Source organism: Gorilla gorilla, chromosome 3 (genome assembly GCF_029281585.2).
Source record: "Gorilla gorilla gorilla isolate KB3781 chromosome 3, NHGRI_mGorGor1-v2.1_pri, whole genome shotgun sequence".
In the NCBI taxonomy this organism is placed as follows: Eukaryota; Metazoa; Chordata; class Mammalia; order Primates; family Hominidae; genus Gorilla; species Gorilla gorilla.
Window position 1 is genome coordinate 168,652,177 of NC_073227.2, and position 21,576 is coordinate 168,673,752.

A 21,576-nucleotide genomic window follows, 5' to 3' on the forward strand; every position below is an offset into this window, starting at 1 on the left:
AGCCCCGCCCCCACAGCTGACCAATCAGAGAGCGCAAAGTGAGGCGGATGGGGCGGGCCCAGTTTGGCTCTGACGACGAATCACCTGCCTCAGACAGCAGGGGCGGAAGCGGAAAAGAGCTGAAAGTCTTGGTTTGGCCTTGGGTTCCGCTGTAGGGGAGGTCCCGTGCGAAAGAATGAGGAGATCTTGGGGCCTTACCTACTAGCGGAATCGGGTGACGAGACGCCTGCCAGTGCGGGAGGTAGGAAGCTCGATCCCCAAAGAAAAGAGCGAGTGGGCAGGCAGCTGCGAGACAGAACCGGAGTGTGCAGGGTCCCTAGAGGCCGGTTCCTGGTCGGTGCTGCTCTCCTGGAAGCCATGGTACAGGCAGAGCTCAGGGCGATCCCCAGGTGAGGGCAGCGGCTCTGCCTGAGATTCCACCGCAGTACAACCGGGTAGATGCGGGGTGGGGAAGAAAGGATGTTGCCTGCACTGCTCGCCAATAGCACCCTGAGCCGCTACATTTGCAGGAGCAGCAGCAGAAGACATAGCGCCGGTCCAGGAGGCGGCTCGAGCTGTTCGTAAAGTCGCCCGACAGCTTTTTCTCCGTAGTATGCGAGTTGACAAAACAGCCAGAGAACAGGGCTCCCCATTACAATCTTTTCGAGATCTTTTCCCTTTCTAACCGGATCTGATTTGTGCGAAAACATGCCTTGCACTTGTACCTGGAGAAACTGGAGACAGTGGATTCGACCTTTAGTAGCGGTCATCTACCTGGTGTCAATAGTGGTTGCGGTTCCCCTATGCGTGTGGGAATTACAGAAACTGGAGGTAAGAGGGTTCTGCACCATCAGCCTCTACACTTTCTTCTACCCATCTATGGTTGGGAAAGAGACACCCTTCCCCCATTTCTGCCCTGACAGTCCTGAAAACCATCTAATGTAAACGAGCCTACTCTTAGGATATAAACCTGTCTAATTTCTTGTTCACGGTTCTTCAAGTCATGCTACAGGTGGAGGTGGGACCGGGTCGAGAAAATAGAATATATTAATATAGCTGCTTAGAAGGGCACTGTTTTGCAAGTATTCATAAGTTCCCTGAAAGTAAGGTAATTTTATTGCTGAAATCTGATCTGTTCAGACATTGGACGAAACTAGGTCAAATAAACTACCTTGAAAACCATGTATTGAATTTAATTAGCTTTTAACTAGCTTCCTGAATCAAAGCGTTCTAGTTGTTTTAACTTTGGTGTCTGTTTTTACTGTGGAAATTAGCTCTTACCCAACAAAGGTTTTGCAAAAAGTCCCTTATATATATTTTTTGATGTCATATGCTTATTGTGACATCAGTAATGTACTACAAGCTGGAAAACCCCAAGGTAAATAACTCAGATATAAATATTATATAATGAACTTTAAATTCGGAGTTAATAAAACCCACCAAGTACTTTTACAGAGGAACACCTATTACAAGAACTATAATAAGACCATGACTATTTTAGGCCCTTCTTTATTGTGGAAATGATTTTTACATAAACTGTATTTAATATACATTTGTGTTCTCTATTTACACTAAATTATTTTCTGATGACTTTCCCATACTAGCATAGTCCATATAGTTTTTTGTTTGTTTATGAGACGGAGTTTTGCTCCTGTTGCCCAGGCTGGAGTGCAATGGCGAGATCTCGGCTCACCGCAACCTCCGTCTCCCGGGTTCAAGCGATTCTCCTGCCTCAGCCTCCCGAGTAGCTGAGATTACAGGCATGCGCCATCACGCCCGGCTAATTTTGTATTTTTAGTAGCGACGGGGTTTCTCCATGTTGGTCGGGCTGGTCTCAAACTCCTGACCTCAGGTGATCTGTCCTCGGCCTCCCAGAGTGCTGGGATTACAGGTGTGAGCCACCGCACCCAGCCCCATATACTTATTTGTTGTTGTTGTTGTTGTTTATTTTTATTTATTTTTGAGACAGAGTCTAGCTCTGTCGCCCTGGCTGGAGTGCAGTGGCGCGATCTTGGCTCCCTGCAACCTCTGCCTCCCAGGTTCAAGCGATTCTCCTTCCTCAGCCTCCCAAGTAGCTGGGATTACAGGTGCCCACCACCACACAACTAATTTTTGTATTTTTAGCACAGACGGGGTTTCACGGTGTTGGCCAGGCTGGTCTCGACTCCTGACCTTGTGATCCACCCACCTCGGCTTCCCAAAGTGCTGGGATTACAAGCATGAGCCACCGCACCCGGCCCATATAGTTATTTTTAATGGCCATGTAATATTCTGCTACATTCAATATTTCCCATTTGTTAGATATTTAGGTTATTTCCACAATTTGTCTACAAAAACTTAGGTATAAGCATCTTAATACAAATGGGATTTTCTTACTTTGAAATATTTCCGTGGAGTATGGTATAGGAACCACTTTAAAGGTTAATAATATGCATAATATCAGTCCAGTTTAAGACTTCTCTTAGTTGTTAGTTTCAAATGTAGTTTTTAGGTACCACTAGCTTTTAAGAAAAATTGGAATCTGCAGTCTGTACTTGTCCTAAGCCAAGTTCTCAACATGTCTTGCTTGGACTCTTCTCAACACACCAGCCAGAGTAACCAGTTAAAACTTGGCACATTATGTCTGTCATCTTAAATCACTTCTAGTCCTAAAGGCCAATATTCCTTACTGTGGCCATCAAGGTCCAACATGATCTGACACCACTCCCACCTGATCCCCCTCTGACTTTTTCTCCTCAAGTCCTAGGCTTCCACTGCACGGCTTTGCTCAAAAATCCCAGGCATGCTCCCTCCTTGAACCTTTGCACGAAGTTTCTCCTTCACAGAATCTCCTTTCCGTAGATATTATTCTGATTCCTTTATGTTCTTCAGGTCTTTACTCAAATGTCACCTGACTACTCTATTTAACATTGTCAACTTCCCCCCTCCTCCCCCCCCAGCTCTTCATATTCCTTTCTCTGCTTTATTTTTTCCATAGGACTTACCACCATCTACCACAATACATATTTTATTTTGTTTTCTTTCCCCCTCTTTCTGCCCAAATGACTGAGTCCCAGTGATGAATCAGGCTTTGTATACTATATGAGAGAACACTTACCTCCATAGAACTTAGTGGTGGAGACAAAAGGGACCAACAAAAACAAATCAATAAAATTGTATAAAATGCTGTGGAGGAAACCAGAAAAGATCTGAGAAGTTACCATGCAGGGCAGTCTAATTGCATAACTTCAAAAGACCACTCTACCAACTATGGAAAATAAAGCAGAAGTGAAGGGAAGTTAGAAAGCTCTTTATGGTAGTGAGAGGTGGTGGGTGCCTGGGCTATGATGGTTTATGGCCCCGGTAAGGATAGCAGGAGTGGAAATGGAAAACTGAATTGTAAGTATCCTTAGAAGTGAGCAAACAAGACTTAGCAGGAAGATTGGATTCCAGAGGAGAAGCAGTGAGAGAAAGGAACAAATCAAAGATGATTCTGAAGTTTTTTGTTTGAACAATTGTGTAAATGGTGGTGCTAGTTACTGAGATAGAAAATTGAGGGTTAGGAACAGGTTTGAGAGAAATTGAGTTCTGTTATGGACATTTAGTTTAATAAGAGACATTCAATAGGCATGTCAGATATGCTGTTGGATATGCACATCTAATGCTCAGAAAGATTTGAGCTGCAGATACAAATGTGAGAGTTTATCTTGTTGTCCCCAGGCTGCCGTGAGAAAATACCATAGCCTGAGTGGCTTAAACTACAGAAATTTATTTTCTCACAGTTCTCGAAGCTCATCCCATGCCCATGGTGGGGCATATACCCATTTATTGGAATGGTAGGGTGACCATCTGCACTGTTTAAACTATTTTTCCCACTCACTTGGCTGACCATGTATACCTGAAGTGAATGTGCATGCTGCTCTAGTCTTTTTACCTCAGCACACTTTTTTTTTTAACCTCAGCACATTTACCTCATGCCCTTAGGTCAGTTCTACTCTCTCCCCTCAGGAAGACCTGGCCCAGAAAGCACTCTCTCCTATTCATCTCCACTCTCTGTTTTGAAGCATTTTGCTGAGGGAGAGTTAACTTATTCTTGGATGCTTGTCTTTAAGGGTTTTTTCTTTCCTCTCTTCTTTCCTCAAGTTACCCTAGAAAAAAAATCTGTTTATCTCCTCCTCATTTGGTGAGCCCAAAAACTCAACTCATGGCTGATAAAGATTAAGAATAATATTACTGGTATCTATATCAATGTGTCTCAAATTTGAATAAATTATTTAGAGGTAAACATAACATTAAAAAATTGATAATTTCTGCAGATAGCTAGTGTTGTTATTCTATTACAATGTTACTCAAATATATACACACATAAAATAGGTTAAATTTCTTGTGCATGTAACTTTTATATAGCTCAAAAATCAAAACAACTGTAAAACCAATAATTAAAATTAATGACATTAATGTGGAGAGATGATGTTTTTCTGAAACTAAATTACCACTTGCACTGTAAAAATGATACTATGTGGTACAGGATTTTAAAATTTGGCCTGCAGTGACCAAGTCTCTAGTCACTTGTTTTATGATTGTTTAAAAAACAAAAACAACTTTCTTCTTTATAGCACACTGAGGACACTTGACCTTCATTAGTCACAAGCACATCATTTTTCTCTTAAGTGTACCACCAAGTTCTAGTTTTTGGAACTAAAGCAATCAAAATAAGCAATTACTTGGCAATACTTTTTTTTCTTTTTTTCTTTCTTTTTTTTTTTTTGAGCCAGGGTCTCGCTCTGTCACCCAGGCTGGAGTGCAGTGGCGCGGTCATGGCTTACTGCAGCTTTGACCTTCTGGGCTCAAGTGATCCTCTGGCACCCGGCTAATTTTTTGTATTTTTTGTAGAGATGGAGTTTTGCCACGTTGCCCACACTGGTCTCACACTATTGGACTCAAACCATCTGCCCTCCTCAGCCTCACAAAGTGTTGGGATTACAGGCATGAGCCACCGCGCCTGGCCGCAGTACCATTCTTAACGATCACTTTATAAAAGGAGATCTAGAATATGCTTATCCTATTATTATTTTCTTAGATCATCACTGAAATTTCACTTCCCTTGGTTTCAGTAACCTGTTGTCCACCATGGTCTGAAAATATTAAATGGAAAATTTCAGAAATAAGTCATTTATAAGTTTTAAATAACTTATTACAATATATAATTGTTCTATTTTCTTGTTAACCACTGTGTGTCCAATTTATGAATTAAACTTTATCATAAGTATATATGTATAGGAAAAAACATAGTATATGCATATAGGATTTGGGACTATCTACAGTTTTAGGCATTCACTGGGGGTCTTGGAACCTAATCCCCACATATAAGTGGGGACTACTGTACTCAATTTTAAATGAAATGGATAAAAGCAAAAAGCCCTGTAATATGAGTGCTCAGACATTCCTTTTAGTGTCTTCACCTCCATATATTTGCTTTTCATTTACTGTTTGATTAACGCCCCCACAATCAGTAAGACTTTGTATTAGCTTTTGGTTTGTTTTTGTTTTTGAGACAGGGTCTCACTCTGTTGCCCAGGGTGGAGTATGGTGGCACAAATCATGGCTCACTGTAGCCTTGACCTCCTGGGCTCAAGCAGATCTCCCACCTCAGTCTTCCCAGTAGGTAGGACTACAGGCACATGCTTCCACGCCTCGCTAATTTATTTTTTGTAGAGATGGCATCTCGCCATGTTGCTCAGGCTGGTCTGGATGGAACCCCTGGGCTCAAGCAATCATGAGCCACCTCACTCAGCCCTTTTCAAGCTTTCTATACATTTTAATGTGGAAATTTGTTGTTGTAAAAATGCATTTGTTCTCCATACTTTTGTTTTCTACCTCTTTTATCTTTGGCCCCTGGTAGAGGAAGAAAAAGTCCTGTTCAAACAGTGAAACTGGGCCGTGCACGGTGGCTCATGCCTGTAATCCCAGCACTTCAGGAGGCCGAGGCGGACAGATCACTTGAAGTCAGGAGTTCCAGACCAGGCTGGCCAACAGGGCGAAACCCCGTCTCTACTAAAAATACAAAAAAATTAGCTGGGTGTGTAATCCCAGCTATTTGGGAGGCTGAGGCAGGAGAATCGCTTGAACCCCGGAGGCAGAGGTTGCAGTGAGCCAAGATCGCGCCACTGTACTCTAGCCTGGGCAACAGAGCAAAACTGTCTCAAAAAAAAAAAAAAGAAAAAGAAAAGAAACAGTGATACTTAAGGTTGTAGACCTTAGTTCTATTTTAATTGTAAACTGCTCAACCCTTCAAGCATCAAAAATAAATGCCCACCTTTTCCCCTTAAAAAAAAAAAAAAGATTCATACTCTTCAAGGCAAGATTACAAGTTAATATAAAAGTCCCTCCTCCCCCGCAAATTTTTTTCAATTTTTTAATTTTTTTTTTTTTTTTTTGTAGTGACGGGGTCTCACTTTGTAGGCCCAGGCTGGTTTCAAACTCCTGGCCTCAAGCGATCCTCCCACCTCGGCCTCCCCAAGTGCTAGGATTATAGGCACAAGGCACTGAGCCTGGCCAAGCTCGTTTTAATATCAGAATTTATACTAACATGTTATTTTGTTTCCTAAGGTTGGAATACACACCAAGGCTTGGTTTATTGCTGGAATCTTTTTGCTGTTGACTATTCCTATATCACTGTGGGTGATATTGCAACACTTAGTGCATTATACACAACCTGAACTACAAAAACCAATAATAAGGTACGTCTTAATAATTTTGATTCCACTACTGTTGTGTTGGCTTATTTCATAAATATGACATAAAATGTTTTAAATTTCTGTTTTCCTTTTCCAATAGGATTCTTTGGATGGTACCTATTTACAGTTTAGATAGTGTAAGTATGTTTCATTTTTATCTCATTAACTAAGAACTTGTTTGATGATACTAACTATAATTACAGAATGCTTAAGATAATGAAAGTATGTTATTGACAAGGAGTCAGATTAATAAGTAAAAAGGTTCACTGGTTTCTAATGATAGAGAATATAAAGTATAATTAAAAATGTAAAATGTGATATTATAAATGTTTAAAAATCTATAGCTGTTTGCTTTCTTTTAAACTTTCAGATTGTTAAAGAATGTAATATTTTAAATTATATTACTACTTTTTATTTATTACGTCTTTTATTTGAATCAAAAATTTAAAAACCTTCCCCAATGGATACACATGAAATTGTTGTAGATGACTGCTTCTAATATGAGTAACTATTAAAGGAAATATCTTTAGCAGCATTATCTATGATCATATTAAGAAAAACTTCAGATTTAAGAACACAAGTACTTACTTTAGCTTCTCTCTTTATTCATTATTTACCTCTCAAACACTTGTTTTTGTTTACCAATATCTAAGATGTTTATTGCTTTTAAACATTCATTTCACAGATTGATAGCCCTCATAATGATAAATTTTAGAGAGTCCCATGTTAAGTATATGACAAGACATCTCAAGCATAAAAATTAGCTTATTGTGAGTACCATGAATGGAGTGGTGATTCATTTTATCTTAGCTGCAACTATCTTTAACATCTGTGCTTTTTCATAGTGGATAGCTTTGAAATATCCCGGAATTGCAATATATGTGGATACCTGCAGAGAATGCTATGAAGCTTATGTAATTTACAACTTTATGGGATTCCTTACCAATTATCTAACTAACCGGTATCCAAATCTGGTATTAATCCTTGAAGCCAAAGATCAGCAGAAACATTTCCCTCCTTTATGTTGCTGTCCACCATGGGCTATGGGAGAGTAAGTATGTTTGGTTTAATTCTTTTATGTTTTGGTTTTTCATTTAAGCAGAGTTTTTAAGTAGCAATCAGCTCTTTACAAGGCAGTGCATTAAGTATTAATAGCAGAACAATAAGTATAAGACAGTTCCTGATGCAGTTCATAGTTGTTTGAAGGCTAACAAAACAGTTTTGTAATCCCACATATATGTTAGTCTTTTTTACATTATTAATCCCAAATCCAAAAATTAAAGTATTGAAGGTAAAAACAGTAATCATTTAATCAATATGCTTTTGCAGTTGAGAACCAAGGTCTGCAGATTTTATTTAAGAACACACAGCTAGTTAAAAGACAAATACAAGATAATGTAGGTTGTAGAACCGCATATGATATGAAGTAGGAGCAATAAGTAACAGTGTTTGGTAACATAATACATCAGCTTGCCTTATTATATGTTCATGTAGGACATTAAAACTTATGTCATTTCATTTTGAAAAATAAATTGAGTTTACAATTGCATTTATTATACAAATGAACCACTTGGTATTTTTCAGCAAGCCAACATTTGGAAACAGTGTTTTAGAAAGATTAATTTTGCAATATCATAAAGGATGAATTGGAGGGAAGAAGATTCCAGAGATGGAGAAATAAATTAGGAGTTTATAATAATCTATTTGGGAAATAAAACTGAAAAGGGGGATGAGATTGGAATAGAAAAGAAAGGCAATAAGAGAATGCAACTGAAAAATCAATAGGACATGTCCACTAATGCAACCGCCCAAAGGGTTCACTTTGCCAGCCACCTAGACAGAACCGATTCATCAAGACGGGAATTGCAAAAGATAAAGAGTAATTCAGACAGAGCCAGCTGTGCAGGAGACAGGAGTTTTATTATTACTCAAATCAGTCTCCGTAGGCATTCGGGGAGCAGAGTTTTAAGGATAATTTGCTGGGTAGGGGGAAGCCAGTGAGCCATGAGTGCTGATTGGAGAGAGGTGAAATCATAGGGAGTCAAAGCTGTCCACTTGTACTGAGTCAGTTCCTGGGTGGGGGCCACAAGGTGAGATGAGCCAGTTTATTGATCTGGGTGGTGCCAGCTGATCCAACAAATGCAGGGTCTGCAAAATATCACAAGCACTGATCTTAGGAGCAGTTTAGGGAGGGCCAGAATCTTGTAGCCTCCAGCTGCATGACTCCTAAACCATAATTTCTAATCTTATGGCTAATGTTAGTCCTACAAAGGCAATCTAGTCCCCAGGCAAGGAGGTTTGCTTTGGGGCAGGGCTATTTCTATAGCTTTGGGAGAAACTATAAACTAAGTTTCTCTCAAAGTTAGTTCAGCCTACGCCCAGGAATGAACAAGGACAGCTTGGAGGTTAGACACAAGATGGAGTCAGTTTAAGTTATCTCTTTCACTGTCTCAGTCATAATTTTGCAAAGGCAGTTTCACTAATAAATGAGGAATAAGGTGGAAGTTACAAGCCAAGGTAAATGGAGGTAGAGTGATCAGTGTAGACATACAACATAAGAATGGGTGCATTGCCTCCTATGCAGTACAGGACCATTTGTACAACGTCCTGACAAATTTTGTCTCTATTTACACCCTTGAAATGACAGGGAGCTACCTGGCTTTTTAAAATAATAAGCTACTAATGTGTTCATTTGACAAATATATGTTGAGCACCAAGTACGTGCTAGTATAAAGAAATACCTTAGTGCACAGAACAGACATAGACCTCATGGAACTTAGTTTGGTTAGGAGAGTTAGGAATTAAGACACAAAAATATAGTTAGTTATTTCAGGAAATGCAATGAAGGAAGAAGGACAGGAGGCCATGAGAGAATAGTAATGACAAATTAATATAGATTGGTTATCAAGGGAGACAGATTATACTCAACTCTGAAGGCAACAAGGACAAATGGGCATTTATAGCTAGAGCATGTTGAGGGGGTCAGCGAATGCAGAATTATGAAGAGGGGACATCAGGGCTAGGAGGATTCTCACTAAACTGAACAGAATTCTTGCTAAAGGCAGGCCAAGGCCTTAGTCATCCAAGGTGGGTGCTGAAGAATTTGATCGGATGTCAAAGGTGATCAGATATCAAAGGGGGCTGGGGAATGACTTAGCAAGATTCTTTTAGATTGACTGACACAGGACAAGGACAAGGCCCAAGGATGAAGCCAAGTTGAAAAGAGGCATCAGAGGCTTGTCTAAAGTTTGTCTAAATGAGAGTCTTTGTCAAATGAGAAACGATTTATAGGATATTATGCAGAGAACCGGTATCTAAATTTCATTTTCAAAGATTACTGTGTTTTTTTTTTTTGAGATGGTCTTGCTCTGTCACCCAGGCTAGAATACAGTGGCGTGATCTCAGCTCATTGCAACCTCCACCTCCCATATTCAAGCAATTCTCATGACTCAGCCTCCCAAGTAGCTGGGATTACAGGCGTATGCCATCATGCCCGGCTAATTTTGTTATTTTTTTTTATAGAGACAGAGTTTTGCCATGTTGCCCAGGCTGTTCTCAAGTGATCTACCTGCCTCGGCCTCCCACAGTGCTGGGATTACAGGCGTGAGGATGGCTTGAGCCCAGGAGTTTGAGACTAGCCTGGGCAACACAGTGAAACCACATCTCTACAGAAAATTTAAAAATAGCTGGGTGTGGGGGCACACACCTACAGTCCCAGCTACTCAGGAGGCTGAGGTGGGGGCACACACCTACAGTCCCAGCTACTCAGGAGGATCACTTGAGCCCAGGAGGTCAAGAGTAGCCTGGGCAACATAGTGAGACTCCCATGTCTATAGAAAATAAATTAGCCAGGTGTGGTGGTATGCAGATATAGTTCCAGCTACTCAGGAGGCTGAGGTGGGAGGATCACTTGAGCCCAGGAGGTCAAGAGTAGCCTGGGCAACATAGTGAGACCCCATGTCTACAGAAAATAAATTAGCCAGGTGTGGTGGTATGCAGATACAGTTCCAGCTACTCAGGAGGCTGAGGTGGGAGGATCACTTGAGCCCAGGAGGTCAAGAGTAGCCTGGGCAACATAGTGAGACCCCATGTCTACAGAAAATAAATTAGCCAGGTGTGGTGGTATGCAGATATAGTTCCAGCTACTCAGGAGGCTGAGGTGGGAGGATCACTTGAGCACAGAAGGTCAAGGCTGCAGTAAGCCATGTTCACACCACTGCACTCCACCCTGGGCAACAGAATAAGATCCTATATCTCAAAAAATAAAAAAAGTATTTAGATAATTTGTTTCCTGCCATCCACATTCTTCTGCCACTGCTATTAAGGATGACTACATTGAAAGAATTAACTGTAAATATGGTATCATTCATCAAAGTGATTTTAATTTGGAGGCTTTGGGGAAAATCTGATGCTATTTAAATGAGTAGTTGAAATTCTAAGTTCTTTTTCTTTTGCAGAGTATTGCTGTTTAGGTGCAAACTAGGTGTATTACAGTACACAGTTGTCAGACCTTTCACCACCATCGTTGCTTTGTAAGTACTCAGATTTTATATGAACTTTTTTTTTCATCCTTGTGATCTTATGTGGGAACAACTAAGTAGAAAACATAGTGTTAATGTGCTTATTTATAATGCAGGTCTAGTCTGTTGTAAAAAAAAAAACACTATATAGAAACTCACTCTATTAAAATAAATAACATGACCATTTATAGGCAAAGAATCACCACAGGGGTCTTCTAAGTATTTACATCCTCTCTAGAGCTAGCTTGCTGTAAAGCACTTTGAAAAAAAAAAAATACTTTCTTTTTCAAATACATAGCTTTACAGAAACCCTGTTGCATGAAGTTAAAGTATGCTACTTTAGGTTAATTACAGTTTTATTTTCTACATAGTTAATTTAGAATATATTAGAAGTATTCTAAGAAAGAAGCCATATTCTCTTTTAATACATTCTATCAAGGCTTAGAATTGAGGTAAAATGGGGTATCATTAAGCTACCTGGCAAAACTATTCCCTAAAAATTCAAGAACATCAAATACTTTAATGCCAATAGATTACATGTTTTATCTCCTAGTTGTTACTAACATTTTGCATGCTCACAGAGGAAAAGTGGAAAGAAAGACTGGTGAAAGAATTCTTTATTCTGCCTCTGAGCTAGCAATTATTTAGCCATTTAATTATGAAGGCATGCTTTATTTCCCTGCAGCTTAGAAACTGGGTAAGATTATAACAATACTGATGGTAATACTTACTTGAGGGGATCTAGGTCTTCATAAAATTTACCTCCAAGACAATTGAGGGGAAAAAATTAACAACTACAGTTATATACACCTGCATTATATTATGTTTAACAATCAAGCTTTCCCAAAATTAGACAGCATAGTTGGTTTTTTTAAATTTAGTACACTTTCTAGTTAAGTGTTATGTGTCTTATTTGGGATTTCCTTCAAGTTGAAGGAATATAGTAACATTTCTAGAAAAAAATGGGTTTCTTTTCATTTTTGAACCACCTCTAGATCCAAAGTCAAGTGATTGTCAATGGATCTCTCAAATAAACTGACTTCTAAATTCTCTATGTCCAAAGTCAAGTGATTGTCAGTGAGATCTCAAATAAACTGACTTCTAAATTTAAGTATTGCTATTGCTGTATTTTGAAGTACTATTTTGATTTAGTTAATCATAGAGATATCTCATTTTTACTATTTTTAGAATCTGTGAGCTGCTTGGTATATATGACGAAGGGAACTTTAGCTTTTCAAATGCTTGGACTTATTTGGTTATAATAAACAACATGTCACAGTTGGTAAGTAAAATGTTCACTTTTCTTAAAATGTACTAAATTCGTATCTATAACTAAATTTCTTTAGACAAAGTTTCTTCTTAGGATAAGGCTTGCTTCTTTTTAATCTTCCTATAAATTAAATCTGAAATTTAATTTATAGAAAGACTTGAAAAAAATTTAATATATATCTTAATACATATATAAAGATATAATAACATCTTTGTTTATTATTTGGCAACTTATACCCTCACATGTTGACCATGTTTGTTCATTTATTTCTGTTGCTCATTGCATAGCTGTATGAGTATGTCATAAATAAAAGCACAGTGCTACATAAAAAAAAAATACACACACACGCCCACATATACTGAACATATTCAGAAGAGAAATTATCAAATTGGTATTTGATGGTACACGGTTTGAATAAAAATGTGAGAATAAAATTCTCTGTTATCATATATTTGAAGTTAAAGGAAAATTGAGAATGCCAAGTTTAAAAAAATGGATGATGTTCTTAGAAACTGTAATGTTCCAAAGACCTATGATGTAATGTCCTATTTGATCTTACAAGCTTAAAAAAATGTGCATTTTATTTAAATTCTTTGACTAATGCTGTCAGCAAGATAATTTAGATGAAGTGGTATGCATGGTTGGTATTAGAGCTTTATAATAAAAATTAAATGTCCATGTAGCTAAAGTTTTCTCACATGTTCATCCTCTTTGGAACCAGTAATTCTGTTTCTGGGAATGTATTCTAAAGAAGTGTTCAAAAGTATGTTTGCCTAAAGTATCTTTGTATATAAAGCCTATTACTTGTAAATAACAAAAGGCTGAAAGCAATCCAAAACCCAATGTTAGGGACTAGTTGAATGCACTGTGGTCTTTCCATTGGCCAAAATATTAGGCAGTTACTAAAAATAAGCCTGATGAAACATATAGAAGTTATGTATTTTAAGTGGAAAAAACATTAGGCAATAAAATTTTATAATTAGTTCATGACAGTTATTTAAAAACTGGCTTATGTGTAAAAAGGATGATTGGACACCATGAATCACTTTATTCTTTCTTTCTTTACTGGTTTCATATTCTAAAATACTTTGAATTCGCATTTTATATGATTTTAATAGGGAAAAGTGAACTTTCAGGAAAATGTTTATTGTTATTCAGCACTACACTAGGTTATTACATATTTCTAAAAAGTTAGTAAGTCGTTCATTTTAAAAAATAAATCTAGCTGAACTAATACACTGCTCTCAGGAAAAACTGTTTGATTCTTTACATTCAGATTTCATAGTCACAATTTTATTGAAATTGTACTTGTTTAATGGGTTACTTTAGTTACATAGGATAGACTAGGTAATAAGCTAAAGCCTCATAAAATGAGTGGTCATTTATGTTCAAAAGCCGTTACAGATGGTTTTTTTTATTTTGGCTGAACAAGAGCCATTTCTTCCATTTATGTCAATCATTTGTTTATTGTTCACTTTATGGAACCCAGGAAGTGAACACTTAAAAACATTTTTACGGAAGATGTTGTATGTAGTATATATTCATCTATAGTAAACTATGAAAGCTTGTTAATCTAAAAATAGAATAATAAAGCCTAAAAAAGTTTGCCTGAAACATTACTCTGTACCAGGTCTCTGGTATGTAACTTTAATATTTCTATTACCATATCTATTACTGAACAAGTTTAAATGTTAATCTTGTTTCTAGTTTGCCATGTATTGTCTCCTGCTCTTTTATAAAGTACTAAAAGAAGAACTGAGACCAATCCAACCTGTTGGCAAATTTCTTTGTGTAAAGCTGGTGGTTTTTGTTTCTTTTTGGTAAGTGTTACTTTTTTTTAAATGTTCTCATTTTTTTAAGGGCAGTAAAAACCATTGATTAAGGAGGATTTTTAAACAGTCTTAATGTGGAAGATAGATTAAAATGTCTCTACTTATCTTTTAAAAAGTTCATCTTTTTAGCCCTTCTACGATTTTCAAAAGAAATAATTAGATGGTCGCTGTAACATTTATATGAAGAAAATAGTTTGAGACAACCTAAATATGTCAATACTAGAATAATTATTAAAATAAATCATGGCCCTGTCATATAATAGAATACTATGGAGTTTGGAAGAAAGCATGATGTAGAATATTTAATTATATGGGAAAATAATCAGTAAATCTTTTTAAAACAGAAGGTAAAACTATACATAATTCAATATAGTAAAGAGGGCCGGGCACAGTGGCTCACGCCTGTAATCCCAGCACTTTGGGAGGCCAAGACAGGTGGATCACCTGAGGTTGGGAGTTCCAGACTAGCCTGGCCAACATGGCTAGTCTCTACTAAAAATACAAAAATCAGCCAGGCATGGTAGCAGGCACCTGTAATCCAAGCTACTTGGCAGGGAAGGCAGGAGAATTACCTGAACCCGGAAGGCAGAGGTTGCGGTAAGCCAAAATCATGCCACTGCACTCCAGCCTGGGCACCAGAGTGAAACTCTGTCTCAAAAAAAAAAAAAAAAAAGAATTTAGTAAAGAGGTGGGTAATAGGGGTCCTAGAAACAAATATACCAAATTTAACGAGCTAGAAATAATACAAAAAGGGAAAAAGAAAAATCCCTGAAATCCCACCACCCAGAAAAGAATGATTAACATCTTGGTAAACCTGCGTCACATATAAAACTCCAGAGAAAGTTTCATACTATAAAAATTTGTGGAATTCGACAATGTGTTCAGTAGTATATTGTAGATACAGTCAGTTCTTTGTCAGTAAACAGAAATATTATTTTGTTTTGGTGGGGGGGGTGATTTTTATGAGTTTTTTTTGTTTTGTTTTGTTTTTTTGCTTAGTATTCTGTTATGTGGATATAACTTTTTACTAATCTCCTTTTGATATTCAGGTTGTTCCTAATTTTTTTACCATTATAAGAAACATGAAGTGAATATTCTTACATATACAACTATGAAAGCATGTCCATTTCATTATTTGCTGTTTAAATTTTACCTGGGGCCATTATCTCTAGATTTGCTTGAAATGCTCAGCTTGACTCCCTATCTTGAGACAAAACTACTAGAAAAATGAATTTGTAAAGCAAGTTAATATATTTAACATAGTTTCTTCAGCAATATGCTGTAAAGGCAGGGTGGTGGTGGTACACAGGTTGCACTGGATTTTTTTTTAATGGCACATTTTTAAAACTACTGCTCATTTTATGCTTGATATAGATTTGGCGTTTACCTTTTCCTAACATATAGGCAAGCAGTAGTTATTGCTTTGTTGGTAAAAGTTGGCGTTATTTCTGAAAAGCATACGTGGGAATGGCAAACTGTAGAAGCTGTGGCCACCGGACTCCAGGTAAGTAGTGCCATCTCTGAATTCAATAGAACTTTACTATTTGTTAAGCATTTTTACATATCTCCACTAAACCTGACAACACACAGGGTATGGGGCTATTATCCTCACTTTACAGGTGAGAAAACAGGGGAACCCTAGAGAAATTGGCCATAATTACTAATTTGTAGCAGATCCATGAATAAAACCTGGATTTCGTTATTCCTAAGTCCAGTTCTCTTTCCACATTTCTCCTTGTAGTCCTTGGGTGGTGGAATGCAATATACTTGATGTGATTGAGAATGAAATGTACTTTGCTAAGAAATACTTGAGGCTGGCCTGGTGCAGTGACTCACGCCTGTAATCCTAGCACTTTGTAAGGCCAACGTTGGGGGATCACTGGACCAGGCATTCAAGATCAGCCTGGGCAACAAAGAGAGACCTCATCTCTACAAAAAACTAAAAAATAAAATACTTAGCCAGGCATGACAGCACATGCCTATACTCCTAGTTACTTGGGAGGCTGAAGTGGGAGGATTGCTTGAATGCAGGAGTTCAAGGCTGCTACTTGAGGAAGTGCAAAATAGATTCACATTTTAGCATTTTGTCTTTTTTTGAAGGGGTCAAAAATAATTATTTTAGAAAATGGAAAAATGAGTTTATCTTAGCACTTTTGAAAAGCAAGTAGAGAAAGCACTCTACAAAACTAGATTTAAATCCAAAGGTGGCTGTTATCTTATTGTTGTTCTCATAGGATTTTATTATCTGTATTGAGATGTTCCTCGCTGCCATTGCTCATCATTACACATTCTCATATAAACCATATGTCCAAGAAGCAGAAGAGGGCTCATGCTTTGATTCCTTTCTTGCCATGTGGGATGTCTCAGATATTAGAGATGATATTTCTGAACAAGTAAGGCATGTTGGTAAGTACCAGCTATTTAATTCAACCAAATAGCTTGGGTAGGATATTGAATTTCTCCTACTAGGGCAATTTATTATCTATTTAGAGATGAAAAAAGACTTTAAAGCAGTACCACAGTGCAGGCTCATCAACTTTGGGGAGTGGGAGAAGGGGAAGTGGGGAGCTTATTTTTAGAATGGTAAGTTTATAATGGTAAAAATAACTTTTGACTAACAGAAAACTTTATATTAAAGGACGGACAGTCAGGGGACATCCCAGGAAAAAATTGTTTCCCGAGGATCAAGATCAAAATGAACATACAAGTTTATTATCATCATCATCACAAGATGCAATTTCCATTGCTTCTTCTATGCCACCTTCACCCATGGGTCACTACCAAGGGTTTGGACACACTGTGACTCCCCAGACTACACCTACCACAGCTAACATATCTGATGAAATCCTTAGTGATACTATAGGAGAGAAAAAAGAACCTTCAGATAAATCCGTGGATTCCTGAACAGTGTGGAAAAGCAAACTGTGCAACTACTACATTATATCATTACCTGGTATCCCATGGATTTTGTGCTTGGGACAGACCATAAATGATGGAAAATGTCAACACAAAAATAGCTGAAAGCCAGGTACAACTACTACATTTATATATGTAAGTTTTGTATATCAAAAATAATTGGTCTAAATTTCCTAGACTTAGACTTGATTTCTTAACATTAGGGTATCACATACTCAAATGGTAGACAATGACCCCAACTAAATCTTCCTGATGTTACACAGCTTTATCAAGAGGATGGACTCTTTTTTTTTGAGACAGAGTCTTCCTCTGTCACCCAGGCTGGAGTGCAGTGGCGCAATCTCGGCTCACTGCAAGCTCTGCCTCCCAAGTTCACGCCATTCTCCTGCCTCAGCCTCCCGAGTAGCTGGGACTACAGGCACCTGCCACCATGCCCAGCTAATTTTTTTTTTTTTTTTAGTAGAGACAGGGTCTCACCGTGTTAGCCAGGATGGTCTTGATCTGACCTCGTGATCCGCCCACCTCAGCCTCCCAAAGTGCTGGAATTATAGGCGTGAGCCACTGCGCCTGGCCAAGAATGGACATTTTTTAAAAAAACATCAGTACTTCCTACCACTGCTGCATGAGTATAATGCTCCGGAATTATCAGAAAGCATAATGCAGAAATACAAATTAGTGGAACTTAATCATGTGCCATATAAGCTTACCTAACAAACAGTTATATCCCTATTCCTCAACTGAATGTCTTTCAATAAATAAGAATTTATCATTTATTTTCTGCAACTTTTTTATGTCTCATTCTTTAAACATTAAAAACCCTTAATATTTTAACAAAAATTTCTTGATTAGAGGCACAGTGAAAAAGAAGTCAAAAAAAAAAGTACTACTTTTCATCAGTGCTATTAAAGGTGGCAGCAAATGTAAATCTTGGCTGAATGGTCTTAATTACTCATTAAACCACAGTCAGAAAGACATATAGGTGCTATTTGGGAAAACTTTTTATTACCTAGGATGGGGTTTCTCTAATTGCTAATCACAACCCCACTGGGTCATGTTTGACATTTTATAATGAAAATAAAACAGAAAGTGCCATAGTATGTTACAGAAAGCAAAGATGAGTATTGTTTCTCAAAGCCTTTGCTTTATGTATTTATACACATACTCATTCATATCTATCTATATATAGAGAGAGATATAGTGGTTCACAGTAATCATATAAAGTCTTTATTCCGTCCACTATTATAAACATTTCTATTAAAACTAAAACTGGGCTCTATGTAAAAACCCCAAAGATACACACACACAAAAAATCTGTTAGAACTCAAGTGAATTCAGTAAAGTTGCAGAATACAAAATCAACATACAAAAAGCATTAGCATTTTTATACATAAATAATGATCTAACTGAAAAATTAAGATGCCATTTATGATAGCATAAAAAAAATACTTAGGAATAAATTTAACACCAAGGCAGTAAAAGATCTGTATGTACACTGAAAACTATGAAACACTGATGAAAGAAAGACACAAATAAATGGAAAGATATCCGGTGCTCATGGATCAGAATAATACTGTTAAAATGGTCACACTACCCAAAGCAATTCAGAATCAATGCAATCCTATCAAAATTCCAATGGCATTATTTACACAAATATAAAAAAATCCTAAAATTCATATGTAACCATAAAAGACCCTGAATAGGCAAAAGAATACTGAGGAAAAAATGTTGGAGACATCACATTTCCTAATTATAAATTATATTACAAAACTATAGTAATCAAGACAGCATGGTACTGGCATAAAAACACATACACAGGCCAGTGGGACAGAAGAAAGAGTCCAGAAATAAATCCAAACATATACAGTCAACTAATTTTTGACAAAGACACCAAGAAGACACATCAGGGAAAGAACAGTCTTCATTAAGTGTTCTTAATGAAGATGCTGGGAAAACTGCACTTCCACATGCAAAACAATGAAATCAGACCCTTATCTTAGACCTACACAACAATCAATTCAAAATGGATAAAAGACCTAAATGTAAGACCAGAAACTATAGAAGAGAACATAGGAGAAAAGTTCCTGGACACTGACCCTTGGCAATGATTTTTTGGATATCACACCAAAAGCTCAGTCAACAAAAACAAAAACAAATGTGACTACATCAAACCAAAAAGTTTCTGACAGTAAAAGAAACAGTCAACAAAATGAAACAATGGCCTACAGATTGAGTAAAAAATATTTGTAAGGCATATATCTGAAAAAGGGTTAGTATCCAAAATTTATAAAGAACTCATACAACTCAATTTTAAAAATGGGCAAAAGACCTGAATAGACATTTCTCCGAAGACGACACACAGATGGCCAACAGGTATATAAAAGGGTGCTCAACATAATTAATCATCAAGGAAATGCATATAAAAACCACTCGAAGTACTACCTCTCACCAGTTAGGCTAGCTGTTATCAAAAAAAACAAAAGACAACAAATGTTGTGATGGTGTGGAATAAAAGGAACTCTGTGCACTGTTGGTGGGAATGTAGATTGGTACAGCCATTATGGAAAACAGAATGGAAGTTTCTAAAGAAAAATAAAACTACCATACGATCCAGCAATCCCTCTTCTGGGCATATACTCAAAGCAAATGAAATCACCACCTTGTAAATATATCTGCAGTCCGTGTTCATTGCAGCATTATTCATAGTAGCCAACATGGAGACAACTGAAGTGTCCGTTGACAGATGAATAAAGAAACTGTGTATATATATGCCTACACACAATGGAATATTATTCATCCCTAAAAAAAAAAAAAACCCAACGATATCTTGCCATTTGCTACAACATGGATGGGCCTGAAGAACACTGTGCTAAATGAAATAAGCCAGACAGAAAAAAAGATACTGCATAATTTCACATATATGTGGAATCTAAAAAAAAAATTTAAATATATAAAGAGCAAAACTGGTTATAGGGGGGTAGGGAGAAATGGGGAAATGTAGGTCAAAGGATTCAAGGTAGCAGATATGTAGGATGAATAAGTCTAGAGATCTAATGTACAACATGAGGATTTTAGGTAACAAATTTGTACTGTATTTGGGATTCATGGTAAATGAGTAGATGTCAGCTGCTCTTGTCAAAAACAAAAAATATGTGGGTAACTGAGATGATGGATATGTTAATTTGCTTCACATTGTATACCTTAAATGTATGCAATAAAATTTATTTTAAAAATAAAGCTGGGTAGTATAATAATAGAGGTAACAAGAACAGGTAGTCTGGAGCAAAGATCCGTCTTATTTGTGACTTACAAAGAGCATACAGCGTATAGGAGGCATAATAATGATCTTCCTTTATCTATTTCAAAAGTTTGTAAAAATTGGATCAGTTAATGTACTTATTGTACATCCAAATCAAAACTTTGAAAAATAGTATAGGATTAAGTCTTCCTTCAATTTAACTTTGTTTTGTTACCAGCTTTTAAATGTTCTTTTGCCAAAGTAGGCCAAGAAAAATGCTGCCTCCTGAAGATTTATTCCCTAACTCCTTTACTGTTTTAATTACATTTAGCTTATAGCTTAAATTCTTTTTCAAGCTTGCATTCTCAAAACAAAACCTGAGATGTTTCAGATGTACACTGAGTATTTAAAGGAAGCAAGATTGGAATTTACAGGTAACCATAACCCTCAGTCTTCAGTGGAAGCCTTTCAGTGTTTCCCAGTTACAAGTTTGGATTTAAGAAAAAAGGCCAAGATGCCTACAAAAGTAAAGTTTTGCTTTACTTACACGTGTCAATAACGATAAGACTTTTAAAATCCCTATTCTGTAAAATCGAGCAAAAGAAGTTTCCTAATTTAAAAAACTAGTGATGTATCCTTTTCCAGAAAGCAAATCTGCAGCAGTATTTCTATAATAATGCTACCCTTTTATTTAGAATCTTTTAAAATATGCTTTATTAATGTCAATTTTAAAAAAATATTTGACCATTACAAGGAATTTTTATATACCCCCACTAATTAAGACAAGAATTTTGTACTTGTTGATGCTCTATTTACACAGTTTTCATTGGAAAACTGCTCTTCATTGCTTTACTGTGATGCTGACATTGCTTTTGTGATGCTGAACGCTGAGTACAAGTTCCTCTCCCATTTCAACCTGGATGGGATTATCTAAAACAACTGCAGCTTGTTTCCAGTGGGAGGCTTCACTTGAAGTATCCAACCTAATCTCTTCATCAAGGTACATATGATACCAAAATGGAATAGCAGTCAGTCTTCCAGATTTACAAATGTATACCTATGAAAATAAATAAATTAGGAAAATATCAGAGTGCAGAGTAGACTTAGA

At 37.1% G+C, this 21,576-nt stretch overlaps 2 protein-coding genes and 1 long non-coding RNA gene across 4 annotated transcripts in view; 1 reads left to right on the plus strand and 2 right to left on the minus strand.

The window, feature by feature from the left end:
• Positions 1–60: 60 nt before the first annotated feature.
• TMEM184C (transmembrane protein 184C) lies at positions 61–18,006 on the plus strand. The gene is made up of 10 exons (XM_004040470.4): positions 61–810; positions 6,568–6,698; positions 6,796–6,832; positions 7,541–7,746; positions 11,153–11,227; positions 12,404–12,497; positions 14,193–14,305; positions 15,722–15,821; positions 16,552–16,723; positions 16,956–18,006. Exons 1-10 carry the CDS (start codon positions 688–690, stop codon positions 17,219–17,221), a joined length of 1,317 nt encoding a protein of 438 aa, XP_004040518.2. The 5' UTR covers positions 61–687; the 3' UTR covers positions 17,222–18,006.
• LOC134758365 (uncharacterized) lies at positions 8,597–15,102 on the minus strand. The gene is made up of 2 exons (XR_010133522.1): positions 14,890–15,102; positions 8,597–8,843 (listed from the first exon to the last, which is right to left on the minus strand). It is a non-coding gene; the product is annotated as an uncharacterized lncRNA (long non-coding RNA).
• A 3,147-nt stretch (positions 18,007–21,153) lies between the features above and the next one.
• Positions 21,154–21,576, minus strand: part of PRMT9 (protein arginine methyltransferase 9) — a 46,246-nt gene continuing 45,823 nt past the window's right edge. For both annotated transcript variants that reach the window (XM_004040469.3, XM_055384926.1), the window contains one exon: positions 21,154–21,525. In XM_004040469.3, the coding sequence (XP_004040517.1) occupies positions 21,310–21,525 (216 nt within the window). In that variant the 3' untranslated portion in view covers positions 21,154–21,309. The remainder of the gene's footprint in view (positions 21,526–21,576) is intronic.

What these genes read in the sequence shown, in the direction of transcription:
- TMEM184C (XM_004040470.4), top strand. Translation starts at nt 688, where the DNA reads ATGCCTTGCACTTGTACCTGGAGAAACTGGAGACAGTGGATTCGACCT. An exon ending in TTCACCACCATCGTTGCTTT is followed by an intron (nt 11,228 to 12,403) that starts GTAAGTACTCAG and finishes TACTATTTTTAG; the next exon opens with AATCTGTGAGCTGCTTGGTA. An exon ending in GTGGTTTTTGTTTCTTTTTG is followed by an intron (nt 14,306 to 15,721) that starts GTAAGTGTTACT and finishes CCTAACATATAG; the next exon opens with GCAAGCAGTAGTTATTGCTT.